At 42.7% G+C, this 16,222-nt stretch overlaps 1 protein-coding gene across 2 annotated transcripts; it reads right to left on the bottom strand.

Moving 5' to 3' along the window:
• Positions 1–505: 505 nt before the first annotated feature.
• gpr185b (G protein-coupled receptor 185 b) lies at positions 506–11,591 on the bottom strand. 2 transcript variants are annotated; one of them, XM_072376750.1, is made up of 2 exons: positions 11,313–11,591; positions 506–9,705 (listed from the first exon to the last, which is right to left on the bottom strand). In XM_072376750.1, the coding sequence occupies exon 2, from the start codon at positions 9,701–9,703 to the stop codon at positions 8,639–8,641; it is 1,065 nt and encodes a 354-aa protein (XP_072232851.1). In that variant the 5' UTR covers positions 9,704–9,705; positions 11,313–11,591; the 3' UTR covers positions 506–8,638. The 2 variants fall into 2 exon arrangements, with proteins under 2 accessions (XP_072232851.1, XP_072232850.1); XM_072376749.1 differs by lacking the exon at positions 11,313–11,591 and adding an exon at positions 10,445–10,792.
• Positions 11,592–16,222: the final 4,631 nt, after the last annotated feature.

Below are 16,222 nucleotides of genomic sequence, written 5' to 3'. Positions count from 1 at the left end.
GATAGGCCAGTAGGTGCCAGCCAAACTTCACTTTTTGATGGAAAACTTAGACCGGTCCAAAAGCTATTCTTCACATTGCACCTATATGTCCGAGGCCAAATTTTGTCATACGACTGTCATTACAGAGTAGGTGTGGTCCGAGCTAGGAGTGCTGGGAAGTGCTGGGAAGTGCAAGCCTTTATCCCATATCAGTTTTAATTTGTTTCGCTTTTGTCTGAATTTTGTGAGTGAACTTATGTTTTTCCCAAGTTGCTGCTTGTTTGCTTTGCAAACATTGTTTCTGAATCGCAAAGCTTAAGAATGTCCTCTAATACACACTGTTTGTATTCGACAAGTGCGTATGCATTGATTAATAAGTTTGTGTGTGAGAGAGAATCACGTAAAGCAGATGCGGAATCATCCCCACCCTCTGTGCTCTTACTCTTACTCTGCTCTGAAACACATACACACACAGGTGATTGTCATCATCCTGCAGCAGAGCGGCACGAAGAAGGAGGGAGGCCAATAGTGTGAGACATTGAAGCTGGGAAAGGGTTTAGGGGATTGGGCCTGTTTTTAGAGAGCTGCTGTAATGACGTAAAAGAAGTGAGATGTGTGTCTGTGTGGGCGGATGCTGCATCTTTTCCCTCATCCTCCTCGACTTCGCAGCACGTGTCTGTGGCCACACGGGGGAGCTCTTCACCTCCATTTCAAGACCGCATAAAAATGAGTCATTACTCTGACATGCGCGCAAACACAACCATAACTGACTTAAAGGCTGAATGACACCCACAGGGTCGTGGATTCGGATGGCCGAAGTCTCCTTCTGCATCGCTTCAATGTGTGAGTGTGTCCCAGCAAACTCACCCACACGTACACTCCAAGAAATATTTTGCCCTTTATTACCTTGTGGGGTCCGGACCTCCTTATAGGTACCAAAATGGTTGCCCACATTAGTTACAAGGGCTGTTTGAGGGCAAGGTGTTGGTTCATTTGGGTCGTGTACTACGAAACATCTGGATGTTTGTGTCCATGCATTGGTCGTCAATATTGTGACAAAGCAAGTCTGTCCCTGATGGGGAAACCTCTTATGCACACACAAAACCCTCAAACTCAAGCTATTTCTTGCACCTTCTCCTGTCTTTCTCACTCTCTGGGAGTTATTTGCTTTCCTGTCTGTGAAAGCCTGTCTTTGGGCTCTCCCGCTATGCTGTCCTCCTTTTCAACTTACCTTCCTCACACTGTCTGTGCCTCACACCTTTGTTGCCGTGTGTGCAAACAGGGGGGGGGGGGGGGTTTAATAGTTCAGCAACTTTTTTTTCACAATTTTTTTTCTTTCCCAACTCTGTGTCTCTCTTTCACAGTAGTGACCTGCAGTGTTGACTCACATGCACTCGTAAACCCCACACACACTCATAACACCCACACACAGATAATGTCACACGAGCTCACTCCTACAAACACACCGACGTCACCAGCCTGAATCCACTCCAGCACACAGAAAAAACAACTCTTTTCTTTTTTTCCTTTCCCCTTTTTGTTACTCGCAGTTTATTTGGCAAATATTTCTCCGCTTTTTTGCAGTCTTTTTTTTTTCCCCACTTGTTTCATTCTCTTCTCATTTATGTACAATAATAAAAATAAATCTGTCTCTTCAAAGTTTTACATTCGACATTTACAAGTGCAATGTGTAACATGTCCATCTTATAAAGTGCATTTGTACTTTTTAATCGATCGTGTCGCCACACAAAGATGGGAAATCAAAGAAAATACAGTAGAAAGTAGACAGTAATTGAAAAAAAACAATAAATAAAAAAAACATGGTACAAGGACACTGCATTAGGTCTCTGACATCACAGTATCATTACCCAATAGTCAAGAGATGCTCGTGCATACGTGCTGCTTCTCATCCCGATCAACTACATTGATGCATAAAACAATGTTTTTATCATGAAGGCCATACTCGGTCTGATAGAAAATTAGCTCTGTAATGGTTGTTTTTTTTTATTTACTTCTTTTCTTTTTTTAAATTGACAAAACTCTGCTTGCCTTAAATGTTTCCAGGTTTGTAGGTTACAGAGGGAGAACGTTAGCCAAGCCTGACTGAGCAACAGTTGAGCTGCTTAGTATTTGCTGTAGGCACTAGCCCAAAACCCTGCTTTTATGAACCTTTACATAAATGCTTGTGCTCATGATAAAAACAGAAAGACACGATCCAAAAGGATAGATGGTGAGTAGAAAGATACACGAAGATGGTTGGGTGTTTGAGCAAAGGGCGTGAGGACGGAGAGCAGGAAAGCGGATATAACTTAGAAAGAGGGTAAAGGAGAGGGCGAGTCGACATTTCTGTCGGCGCTCAAGGAAGGCGGATTTGTTTGATATCTCCACTCCTTTTCTTTTCATATTTCTGACGCTTTCGTGGGAACTATTTTTAGACATCACCTGACCGAACAGCTTGCTGCAGGCCGTCGTGAAAATGTTGGAAAGAGACAGAGGGAGGGGTATGCAAAAAGAGAACGTGGAGAGAAGGGATGGGATGGCCGAGAACGGACGGAGGGATCGAGTAGAAAGTGAGGCGAGAGAAAAGGGTGCGGAGAGAGACGGACACGTAATGATTGAAGAAATGAGAAAAGGATGGGGGGGTGAGAGAAAAAGGAAGGAGGGGAAATGGGGGAATGTTTGAAACAGCCAAGCGAGATAGAATGACAGAGGGGTCGACGTTTTTTGGAGAGAGGAAGAGAGGAGGATGTCTTTCAAACGACCTGCTCTCTGAGACACAACTCAGACAAAAAATGACGTCACTGGAAACCCGAGTCTGTGACGTACGGTGCTGCTCGGGCTCTGTCTCCCCATCCTTCTGTGCATGTCTTTTTCAGGAAAAACTGTTCAAATCACTGTATTTCATGAATAAAGATACAGCTAAAAAAAAATGCAAACACTGATGTTATTTAGGGTAGTTTTTCTGGGGTTTTTTTGCTCAATGTGAGTTTTTTTTCTTTTGAACACTCTCGTTTGGATTCGACTCTGATGCCTACATATTCCACAGTGGATGAATCGCCCTCCGATAAACGTGTATGTACACGAACCAAAAATAAGACACTAGAAAGTCAAAAAATATGGCACTTTTTCAGCATACCCAACACGCAAGTTTTTCGCTCCAAAGAAACTTTGAAACACTTTGTTTGTTTTTTTTTAGGAAGAACACAGAAAAAGAGGAAGAAACGCACACACTCACAGCAGCGACCATATCCTGTAACTCATGCCCTGATGATGAACATTACAAAAATATACATTTCTGTACAGCCTTGCATATGAAAAATAACACACACTCACTTGTACAGTATTTCTTTTTTTAAAAACTGAATTACAATCCTGTATAGCGGCCGACAAAAACCATTCTGCGAGTGTTTGTGTTTACAGTGAGACTTTGTTGATTTATGGTTCATTACAATTGGCTATGATCCCGGGTGGAGAACGCACACAAAAGCACACACACACAAACACACACAGTGAGTGGTCGCTCCACGTCCGCCCCAGGAATGGTTGACTCGAGTCGTGGTATATTCACAAAATGAGTTTTTTTTTCTTTTTTTTTTAACTGTGTTTAACAACCACTTGATGGACATGCCAGATGGGATATAACCAGTGGACACTGGACCTCTTGTAAGCTGATCGGTCACTTCAGTTGACTGGTATTGTCAGCGTCAGAATAGCTGATGTGTGGTTTCAGTTTTTGGGTTTATGATCATCGGCAGAGTTGGATCAAATGAGCATTGTTAAGTTTATTTCACCCTGGGGGAAATGTAGCAGAAACCTGCAATGCCAGAGCACAAAAAAAAGAGCTTCTAAAAAATGTAGGAAAGCCAATGTTGAAATCCTTTGATCTACGTAATGGGTGATAATATTTATCTTGAAATGTGTCCACAGCAAATTTTTTAAAGGGAGACAAGATTCTAAACCTACAGTGGACTGTATTATCCAATGATAAACTGTAAACGCTACACGAAGAAGAAATTCAACTATTTTTGCTAAATATTTTTCATCGTAAGGATTGGAGACCTGTGCAGGATGTGCACTGCCTCTTGTGATGATAACAGCTGGGGTAAGCTTTAGCCCTCAGCTGGCCAGCTTGTCTCATGTATGTGGAATTTGTAGTTTTTCTTTAATTTCATGCCGTTTGGCCCTTCTTGCGTGGCCATAACCCTAAATGACCACCACTGACATTAATATCTAGGTAGCTGTTGTTCAGCCGGCAGAGGCCTGGTTCTCAAATCACAGAGTTGGCAGGTAGATTCATATAAGGTCTGCGAGGTAACAAATAATCAAAGATCTTCTGGTTTAGAGATAGTGTAACATTTTGTAAATGTTAAATCAGTGTTAGTGAAAGCCTCCAATGTCATATTTCTTTGCTCTTTGACGGCAAAAAAACTGAACGCCATTTTGTCACACCAGGCTGAATTTCTAGTCAATATGGCAGTTGGTTCAAATATGTGTTTGTACAAGCAACTTTCCAGTAAGTATTCACCAACATGACTAACAGGGTTCACACTACGTAACTGTTACACCAACTGATTTTCACCACAAGTACTGTGCCTTTATTCTGCAGGCTAGCCAGCTAGCAACCTGCTCATGCTAGCCGGTGACAGTTTATTTCCTAAACTACTTTTTATTTTCTACATACAGAGCTTTTTCTTTATGTTCAATTTCATCCAATGAGAAGGTTCTCAAAGATCAAGAAGCACTCGGAGCTCGCCAACTAATTGTCAATTATTGTTAATTAGCAACCCTTTATAGCTAGAACGCTAACGGGACAGTAAGATTAGTCAAAACCTTTTTTTATGCCTGGCAAATAACTTCCTGTGAATATTTCTTTGTGGAGTAGATTGTAATTCGGTTAGATGATGGTTGAAGAGTAAAAAGTGCAAGTTTCACAGCAGCAAATAAGCTATGTTAGCTTCCTCAATTTTGGATTCTATACCGCTGTTCCCTTTAAATGTCGGCATTGTTAGTGCAGTTAGTGCAAGCAACTCCAGCTGAAATGTCATAAAGCTGGTTTTCCCATGTCTTAACTTGAGAGAGCCGTTGGCCAAAATGGCTATCCTAAATGTACAGATGTGATGCTAACCTTACTAAATTTATAAATGTTCTGGATGTCCCATCTAGCATTTCCAAATACAGTTGGTGAGGTAAGTCTCACACATTATTGTGCATCGGTTTCCTGTGTGAAATTGATTCAGTTTACTCTCAGGGATTGATTACTTTCACCCCCAAGCTTCCAAAAAGTACTGAACTACATCCATCTCATGCTTCCAGCCTCAGAGTAATTGAATATATTTCATCTAATTATTGATGCAAGTGGTTTACCATTAGGCAGTTCCATCAATGCAGTATTAGAGCAAAAGAGAGCAAGAGAGGTGGTCAAAGCTTTTTTCAACAGGTCGGTTAAACCTTGGAAAACAATTGACTTTTTACTATAACATTCTTAAAAGAGGTAGCTATTTTCCAAAACTTGTGACACAACTGCCAATATAGCTTTTTTCAGAGGGGGAAAAAAGCATGTGGGAAGATTTCTGATTTCCGTATGCAGCGTAACACAGATGAATATAAAAATGGAGCGTTTGCTTCATATTCATGTTTGTGTTACTTGCAAGAACCACTTCTGCTTAAATGGATTTCAGAAACTCTCGACCAGGCCATTTTCTGCCCAATTCAATAAAATGTGCCTTTTCCCTTTTCTCTGAAAAATTTAATTTGAGTTGTTCTGCAAATCATTCGAAAGCCTGTCACTTCTCTTTTTCTCTCTGCTTGTCGATTGTAGTTTTTTTGTACACGTCAAAATACAGCTGGACATTATTGCAAAGAAGTTTTTGTTCCAAAAAGGCTGTCCCCCACAAAAAAGAAAAGAACGAAGAAAGAAATAAGGGTTCACCGTCTTTGACAGAAACTTGAGGAGCTGCTGTTTTGCTAACAACGGCTGTAAAAACAACTGATTGTTTTTTCGTTTTTTCCTGCCAAGAAAAGTAGAAAACAAAGCTACTATAAATTCTGATTTACTCTGGAGAAAAGAAAATCTATCTTAACTTCTTCTCCTGTGCACCATCTTTAAGGTGATGTTCTTTCACCTATTTGTTGGGACTAATTTGGTAGAATACAATGAATTTGAAGTAACTCCCTGTTAGTGCAGAAAATCTTTTTCCCTCAAAAGTTGAGTTTTACTCTTTTAGCTTGAAACTACAGGCCATACTGTCTCCATAAATGATTTTCCCAAAGCCAGCACACCTCCCACGCACATATATTAGCGACGTGCCAATAGCTTAGTCATGGTAACTCTTTCTGATGTTGTGCAGAGGAACATGAGACTGAAAACTATCTCTGCAGATGTTTTAAATGGTGTTAGAGGTTGGGAATAATCGTCTCTCCAGCTCATCCTCACAGCATTCCCTTCATCCTCCGAACATCAGGCCAGCTCCCCGGTGCCGAGGTGTTAACAACATTAGCAGGATTTACCTACATGATGCCTTTTCAATCTGAAATAACTATCCTAATGAGGGTATGTGGCCATTGTGGCCTGAGGTTGCGTTAGGGCGCGTCTCGCCTGACGTTTCTATTTCACGCCACGTCACCTCGCCTCTTACCTCACTTCTCATTAACCAACTGAGCCTTCGGAGGAGCCCTGAGGCAGAGCTCAGTGTGTGTGTGTGTGAAGGAAAAAAATTCCAGCGACTGCTGACAGGCTGCAAGCAGGGAAGTGAAAATGGAAGGCATGCAGCACAAACCAGAGGAATGTAGACTAGATAATGCTTCAAATTACACCCGCAGTGTAGATTTATTTTCTCTATAATTTTCCATAGGCTTTCACTACCCCCCTTGAATATGACACTTCATATACATGTGGTAAATTTTTGAGCAATAATGTAAAAAAAACACCCAAATCACTTTTCGCACGTCAAGTCTAACTTGAACAGACTGTACCAGACACAGCCTTTCCTGATGAAAAATTCCCTTTTATGGATTGTGGTCAGCTGGCTAATGTATAATCAATTGAGCAGTGGAGTCAGAATGCTGTCTCTAAATTTCAAGGTCTAAATAAGGTTTCAGCAGTGCTATGCAGATGCTGGTAAACCTGGAGGTCTGTTTTACCTTGAAAAAGACAAAACAGCAAAAAAAAAAAATAATGATAATTAGGCTTTCTCCCTCCAGATGTTTTGTTTCACTCATAAGACCACACATTCCTGTTCTAATCCACCATTTCTGCTGCTGACAAAAAGTTGAAGTCACACTAAATGACGTCAAACAGGCGGGTTCTTTTTTTTTCTTCTTTTGTGTCCCTTTTAATTTTGAGGAAAAACTTAAATTTACCCTGTTCGTTTAGTTTTTTTATCCCTGCACTATGAAATAAAGCTGTCAACCTTTCTGGTCAAATAAGACTTTTCATGGAGCAAAAATAAACTCCAGTCAAGCTGGAATGGTCCATCTCACATTCCCTATCAAGATGGTGTAGAGAACAACATAGCCTACTTTCCACACACACTCACACACACACACAGCAGAGAGCATTCCCAGGGTAGCGGCGCTATGCAGTGGAGCTGTCCTTGGTGCTGAATTCAGCTCTGCTTCACAGTCATGGCCCAGCAGCATGCTGTGAAACCCATTTTTTCTCCAACGCGGAGCAGATTTGATTTCATCACGCCAAGGACAACACACGCCAGCCTAAATATGGAAATCCCTCCCTGAGTTTTGCAAACTAGCAGGGTTATCTATGCATTAGGAAAGCTGCTGCTTTAGATTTTAGAAGGGAATGTATTAAGAGGGAAGAGTACTGTATGTGACGCGACAAAATGGCACTTGTGCTGTTGGCATTGGGAAAATTCATGATGGGCTTGGTATGAACAGCATGTAGTTTTACTGTCAGAGTCTGTCTACAGACTGCAACAATTAACTACTTAATCTGCACCAGATAAAGGGAGCATGGCTGTGATAATATTGTTTTTTGTTAAGAAGACTACAAAGATAGCTCATTAAGAATACTGAAGGTCATTCGTTTCTTATATTTAGCTCATTGTATTTTTGTCCACACAACACTGAATTTAGAACACCTCGGTGAGAGCACATAAGTTTTATTTTAAGACTATTTAACTCCTTATGATTGCATAACCATTCAGTGCTGTACAAGCTCTGGTCCTCCGGACATCGAGTACATTTCCTCCAAAATCTCACCGCCAACATATATGCTACTCTTGAGAGATAAGCCTCACTACTCTCGCCCCAGAGGGGGACATTTGTAAAAGTCACTTGAGATGCCCCCTGAAACTCCCATGGCCACCTTAAATCACCAAGATACCTTAAATCATGCTTTTGCAGTTGGTTTCATGCCACCGTTAACACTCTGTTGGTTGTCTCCAAGCAAATACAGGACAGAATCATCATCACCTTCATTACCTTTTTTTGACAATGTGCTGCCCTCTTCTCAAACTTCTGCTGGTGAAACTTTGACAGTGGCCAGCTCAGCATTCGTTGTCCGCCTTCCAGCCCTGATATGAAGAGAAGAGTCATTACCTTAAATATTTTCTCCTTGTCGTCTCTTGCTCCCCATTCTGTCCTCTTCCTCCTACAACCCTGACTCTGCTTCTAGCATCCAAACAGACGCAAACCTTCCTTGCTACACATCACTGGATGTTCTGGGTCTTAGGGACAGGTTGGATGGGACGCACCCACAACAAGCCATCCACAACGACTTCTGGATGTCCGGGTTCCGGAACGCATAGATGATCGGGTTAATCACAGAGCAGCAAGTGGCTGGGAGGACCGTGGCGTAGGTGTATATTATAGGGTAGCTGGAGTCGGCCACAATGGAGTACATGGCGAACGGCAGCCAACACGCCCCGAAGGCACACAGGATGACTGACAGCGTGGAGACCCCTTTGGTGGTGGAGATTGCCACAAACTGATGTTGCACCGCAATCTGCTGCGCGTGGCGGAATGCGATCTTGCAGATTTGAAGGTAGAGCTGCATCATCAACGCAAAGACCAAGAGGAAGGTGACAGCGAGCGCCACGGCATTGTTTTTGGTGACAGGGCGGCAGATGCTGCACGTGGACTCATCTCTCAAGCAATTCCAGCCGAATGCTGGCAGCAAGCCGAGCAAGAGACACAACACCCAGATGAAGACCACCATCACATAGGTGAAGGTAACTGTCCGTTCAGTGTGGTAGGTCAGGGCATTGTACAGCGACAGGTATCGGTCAACTGTGATGGCGAGGATGTTGAGGACAGATGCTGAGAAGGCCGAGATGAGCAGTCCAACTGACAACAACGTCACAAACTCCACTGAGCTGTCAATCAGATAGGTGAAGACAAAGTTTAAGATGAGGCCCAAGCCAGCCAGAAGATCTGCCACCGCCAGTGATCCAATCAAGATGAACATTGGTGCGCGGAGTGTTGGCGTGTAGAACAGCACGGCAATAACCAGAGCGTTCTCACATGAGATGAGCGTCCCGGTTACACAAAGGGCGATATCCCAAGGGCTAACTTCCTGGACAGCGACAGCTGTGGTCGCCGGCTGAAGGTCAGGGGTCAGAGTTCGTACAACAGGCTCAGTGGACACATTGGAAGGGTCCTCGCCTAAGCTCCAGGAGGTGGAGGAGTCAAAGGCATCGAGGGAAGAGTTGAAGCTGCTACCACTGCCGCTACTCATGGCTACTGCGGCGGTCAGGGAGAGAATCATAGCTGGAGAAACAGGAGAGAAAACGGAAAAGAGGGAAAGATGTAGATAAGTGGGCAAAAGGGCCAGAGAATTGATTCAGGGAAGAGTGGAGAATAAGTCAGATTAGATGTAAAACGAATAGAAACTTAATCAGGTGATAAGAAGTATGACGTAGAAGGTATAATATATGAGAAAGATAAACGACAAAGAACAAGGGTAACATAAGATGATGAGGAAATGGCGATAAAGGGTATAATGGATAAGGAAACATGACAAATGTGACTGACAACAAATAAAGCTCATAAAGTGAGTAACCAGTGGAGATGGCGAGTTTTTAACAGTGATGAAATGGTGTGAAGATGTCAAAGAAGAAAGAAGAGGTTCTTGGGGGAAAAGTGTGAGTAAAGGGGGAGCATGAGACAGGTTATCATCAATTATCCCCTTTGATAAAGGGGTGAAGAGGACATTATTTCAGTTATTTACATGCACTCAAGCATTCATTCATGGAAACAGCCGTGCACTTGACCCTAAAGCATCCCCAGCAGCTCCAAATCTCATTGCTGACAGGCAATTAGCAAGATCACAACATCAGTGGTGGACGCGCACGCACACAGAGGGACAAGTATTCCACAAATGACGGAGTTATTCCTTCCATTTTGGCTTCAAGGCAAAGTGACACAGCAAGCAACACATACACCAGATAAACAACACAACTGATAAACTTATAGCCACTAAAGCATCAACCTGGTGGTGAATTCCTACCTGCCAGGTGCCGGACGAAGACGAAGACGAAGACGATGATTTTTCTTGCAGTCAAAACCATCATCAACTAATTCTATTTTTAGAGCATCTCTAAAAATGGTGCATGACGTCCTGGGGCACGGCGCAGCGCTAGCTGCTGTTCTATTCACTGGTGGCGTGTATGAGCGCGTGAACAGACAGATGCGCGTGCGCGTTTGTCCACGCTTGCCTTTAGTGGGGTTTTAATTGGAATTCTGATGCACTTCTGCTGCTGACGCTCCGCACGAAGACCGACAAAAAAAATAAGATAAAAATCTGGCACGATGCTAATTTTAGTTCAGTCAGCCAAGCAGCCAGCACTCGCACTCTCCACAAGGATGTGGAGCTCCATTCATAAAAAAATTTCGCCCCTCGCACACCTCCCCACACACCCTTCCGTCACCCCCCGCCCCCTTATTTTTCACCACCGTCCTCCTCTCTCGCTCCCATGCCCCTGCGCACGCACTGACGCGCACACGCGCTCACCTAGTGAGTGACAGCAAACGGACGGCCAGGGAAGGTCACCGCCACGAGCACCACCGCAAGCCCCGCAGCTTTCGGTGGTGGGGGCGCAAACCTCTGCGCTAACAGGAGCGCGTGCATCCCGCATATTGAAACACCAGCATCACAACAAGCAAGTCATGGACTGTCACACCGATGCTCAGTCTCAGAGTGTGTGTGTCCGCGTGCGTTCAAGCAAGAGCGGGAACAATAAATCAGCTACCTTGGTCAGTTTCATTCAGCTGCAGCAGTGCAGTCCCTGAGCCAGCGCGAGCGAGGGAGGGGAGGAGAAAGTACGATGGAAGGAAGACCACGCCACAGAGACAAAAAAAGAGAGAAAATAAATTACCAGCTCCTTGTCTTCTTCTCCCCCTGAAGGAAACCAGGATGTATCTCTTGTCTTTTACTCTCCTCTTTGTGAGAGCGTCTTTTTGATTTTGTCTTCTTTTCGGGGTTCCCCCCTCTCGTTCTCCCCTTTTCTCCCCCAGTCAGCGGCGCGCGCTATATTCCTCGGTTGGCATGGTTATTAGCCTTCTGTCGGCAGCTCCGTCCTGGCGCTGCACATCCTCGGCCCCTCATTGGACGCACTTGTCATTCTCCTCGTCTGACGTCAGAAATCTCCACTCCTACAGTCACCGTCATCATGGTCGGTGTGTGAATCACAGTGAGAGGGAGAATGGATTGATACATTCACCAGCACTAAAGGAAGTTTGTGTATGTTTTGCTTAATTCTGTTTTGAGTTAGATTACATGGAGGCATGGCTACTTCAGTTTATTATTATCATTATTGTTATTATAAGTTGTTGTCATTATTACATCACTGGCTAAAAGAGTATCAAACAGTGGCTGATAACCACGCAAACGTGACACACTTTCTACCCCCTCCTACATTTTCCTAAAGGTGAAACTGGTCTCCCACTTTAAATTCTACCACTCAAGGTATGAGCAGAATCACTTATGATGGTGCATCTGCGTGCACGCGACTTACTGTGTGCGTACGGTAATGTGCGTGAAATAAAATGTGGTCCGCAGATTACGACGGGATGGTATTCATGCAATCAGGGAGCTGCTGGACAGCTCACCGCATCTTCACGCAGGCGCACGTGCGCGCTCGCCCGCAGAACCTTTTCAAGGACCGGTTCCATACGTGTTGCCATGTGAAAAGCTCATTTGGAGCCATGTCAGGCAGCGGTGTGTGTCCACTCACTGTGCGGTTCTTTACATCGTCTGCGGCCAAAATGCGACAAGGAACATTATGAAGTCTTTAGAAGAATTAACTTTAGAAGGGAACGAGCTTATAGCCGTTGTAGTGGTACATTTTAATTTGCAGCAGGAACATTCCTGCAAAAACCTGCGGCGTTACTTCTGAGGGCTACTTTTTGGTGTGGTTTTATTAGTCTTTCAGCTTTGATAAAATCTACCTATAACATCTAAACAAAGATGGACTGGCAACCTGTCTGATGGGATAAACTCCAAACCCCCACCAAGTTCACACTTCTGAGGAACTAGTACAATGTTCAGCCAACACAGGTTAAAATTAATAAGTTTGTGTTCATAGTTTACCATTTGAAATCCTGATCTAAGTTCACAGTCTCCAAATTAATTAGTTAAAGTTTTTCTCACATTTTCTTTCTACCCCCCCCCCCCCCCCCCCCCCCCCCCCCCCGTTCTGTTTCTGCCACATTAAACAAAATATGGCTCTCAACAATGATAAGCTGTGGAGCTCAGATTTGTTTACATGTATGCCTCATCAAATCGATTCTTTTTCAAACCCTATGGAAATCAGTGCAAATATGATGTCTCTCGCTGGATGCATGTAGATCTTAATATCTGTAGTAGTAATGTCTGTAGTAGTATACAGTCTGCAGAGGAGCTAGCAATTTGCTAACTTCCTTGAGCTTCAGAATAGTTGTTTCAAGGCAATAGGTTCAAAGATGGAGGGTTTTTCCACACGGTTACTTTGTTTAGCCAGACTAAACATTGACCTTACAATGTCGGATCTGTGCAAAACAACACTTACTTGTCATACATGGACAGCAGAACGAGATCCATATAGCCGGCACTGATGCGTCACTGGGGGAATCTGTCTATGTAGCTTGGTGGTGTGTAACTCTCAACTCCAACCCAATGAAAAGCAAGATGGCGCCGTCGTGTGATTTTAGTGAGCTGTGCAGGCAAACCACTTATATTATAACCATATTATGCTCATCGATTGACAAGTTTACTTTATTTCAGAAGTGCAGAGAGAGGAGACGGTTCTGTCTTAGATGTTTTAGATTGATGTGATGCCTTTCATACTATCAATCACAACACTCTCCTGATTTGTTTATAGTAATTTTCCATTCATAGATTCAGTTTCCATATCTGCTTTATTCTTTACAGGGTCGTGAGAGCTGGAGCCTATCCCAGAAATAAGTGGGTGAGAGGCAGGGTAAACCCTGACCATGTGGTCAGTCGCTCATATCGCTCTAATACATACTTTTCGGTCACTATGAATAACTTTACCTCCTCAATAGCCAGCTCACTTGTGGCATACCACAGGGCTCAGTCATTGTTCCCCTTTCTCTTTTCTATTTACATGCTGCCTCTTGGGCATCTTATTAAAAAACACAATGTACTCTACGATTTTCATGATAAATGCCAGTAAAACCAAAAGAGCTTTGCTAATCTCAAAGTTTGTCACATTAAATTCCACGATGGCCCAACTTTCCTTGAATTTAATGATGACAAGAATTCTGGTCTTGTCTTTCTAGTTCTGATTTACCAAAAGTTATGCTCGCTTTTCTCTATTCTCACCTTGACCACTGTAATCCACTACAGTCATGGTCGGCTATCATATCCGGGTATCAGTCAGTGTTCACATGACATTGGGAGCTCTGACTGATACCAGTCAGGTATACAAGTTGTAAAAATAAGGATCGTAATGCATTACATATCAATTTAAATGTATTGGTTGACACAACGTCACTGACAGTGAACAGCATGGATGTTGTGTCCTTGCACTTAAAACAACTCAACTCAATCTAAATTGAAATAAGATATATATACTGTATATATACATATATTTGTCTCCAGACTGATCAAGCTAAGATCATCACGCCTTTAGTGCAGGGAACTCCTGAGCTGTCCCACTTGCCTCACATACACCAACCTTTCACACCTCTTTTCTTATTATTTTCGCTCTTCCTTCTGCTCAATCTCTGTTCAATCTCTCACATCTATCCATCTGCTTTCATCGTTAAACCCACAAGCCAAGGAATCAAACGAATAAGAGTGGAGCTTTTGGTTTCTTTTGATACAAGGTACGCACGCACTCCAACTGCCTTAACAATGTCATTCCTTGCTTTTTATTGTGGATGGTCTAGTGCATGAATCACCCCACACAATTAGAATACAGATGAAATATGGGAGCGCATGTGCATTTTCATTGGCTCCCTCTCCATGTCCGACTTCATTCATCTTTCCAGCAAAGCACCATGGGTAACTGTGAGGTGTTACATCATCTTGCTATTTTGACATGCTTTTTAGCAGAAAGCCAATTGGTCTCATTTTCCCCTTTTCTGTCTGTCTTCATCTGACTATTTCTTTGACACGCATACTTGGCTTGCATTACTTGCATTACATCACAGATGCTTTCTAACATCACATTCTGTTTTCTTCCTCCTCTGGTCCGCCGGGATGAAAGTCATGGGAGGACAGACAATTTACTTTGAGGAAATTGAGCTGCATAACTCTTTCATATTTAAGGAAATGGTGCATTTTTCTGAGTGGGTCTCATTCACACTGTATTTGTATAGATTCGGCTCCAAGAAGTGGCTATTTATACAGAAAAAAATGTGCAAAAGCAATTTGAATCGACAGTATTTATGTGGGCTTGATGCTGTAAAAAATACAATACGCACACTGACTTAAATTCCCATAAACACACTAGTATTAGTCATTCCAGTATTTATGACTAATACTACTCCCACCCCTTCACCCCACTTTTCCTCCCCCACGTTTTCACAAACATCTCTCATACTTACACCCTCCCTCATGAAACAGCCACTGGGTTTTCATCAACTATGATGTCTAAAGGAAAAATAATAATCAACCAGAGTAATCATGGATATTATTGCTATAGAATTTGAGACAGAGAAACATTCTTTCAATGAAATCTAAAGTCATAGATTTTTATTACCAGTAGTACCAGTCATATGCTTATTGTATGCTCTCAGTCAAGGTTGTCTGTAATTCTTAATATTTGAAAAGTTGAAAATTACTTGCAACTAAAAAAAATTTTAACAACACATAGAAATATATTATAACTATAGGTTAGATAGCTTTTTGATATATTTTTAAATGGACTCTAATGCCATTACACAAATTCAAATAAAAAAATGTTGTTGGAACCCATAGATATTACCAAAGAATGTGTTATCTTGAAGAATGAATTCAAGGAATCACAGCTGCAGGTCTGGAGTTCTCCTCAGTTCATATTTATGGGTCTTTCTACATTTAGTTATGTCTTAAACATACATGGATTGAGAATAGTGGATATGCTTAACCTTTGTAGTTTGAATGTATTTCCATTCTTTGACTTTGCCCTCATACACTTTTAGAAATTATCCAAAAACACTGGCAGTGAGATGAACTGCAGCTTTATGGTGGTTGTAGCTTCACTGGTAAAAGAGCCTGAGCTTGTACAGGAGGTTGTGAGATAATGGCTACATTTAATCAGGCTCACTTCTATGCACATCAGAAGTTCTGGAACTAGTGTTCTGGAGAGGGGCAAACCTCTATTCTGTATTTGCCCTTGTCAAAAGATAGTGGGCTAGGGTTGACGTACTTGTAGTATCCAATCTCCGCACTCAAATGTTGGGTTTTTTCTAGTGAGCAAGAGAGTGGCTTCCATGCGTCTTTGGTTTAGGGTTAACTATTGTCTCCGTTTATATGCCTAACCTTAGCTCAGAGCACCCAGCCATGAAGAATCTGGGTCCTTCAGAGCTCAATTATCTTGTGAGTACTTTAAGTACAATCAGACCAAGGAAAATGCAGCTCTGGCCATTGCAGGAAAGAAAAACTTGGCTGTGGAAGGAGTTGGAAACGTGGAATTTTACTTTCACCTGACCTTGAAGAGATTCTGGCAAACTGTCTGATGCCTCAAGCAGGGTAAGTGGTGCTTTGCTAATAGTGCATACTGGGGGGATAGGATGCTGTTGACCTAAACTGGAGTAATAGTTTGGATGTGAAAGGAGTAATTTGAGTATCCTCTAAACT

This window comes from Leuresthes tenuis, unplaced genomic scaffold (genome assembly GCF_036924035.1).
Source record: "Leuresthes tenuis unplaced genomic scaffold, fLeuTen1.0.hap1 SCAF_22, whole genome shotgun sequence".
Classification (NCBI taxonomy): domain Eukaryota; kingdom Metazoa; phylum Chordata; class Actinopteri; order Atheriniformes; family Atherinopsidae; genus Leuresthes; species Leuresthes tenuis.
This window is presented reverse-complemented; position numbering and strand designations above follow the sequence as displayed.

Bases quoted from the DNA above. Each gene is read 5' to 3' on its own strand.
- gpr185b (XM_072376749.1), bottom strand. From the start codon at position 10,508: ATGATGGTTTTGACTGCAAGAAAAATCATCGTCTTCGTCTTCGTCTTC. The intron at 9,706-10,444 runs GTAGGAATTCAC...CTGTTTCTCCAG, and splicing joins CTTCGTCCGGCACCTGGCAG to CTATGATTCTCTCCCTGACC.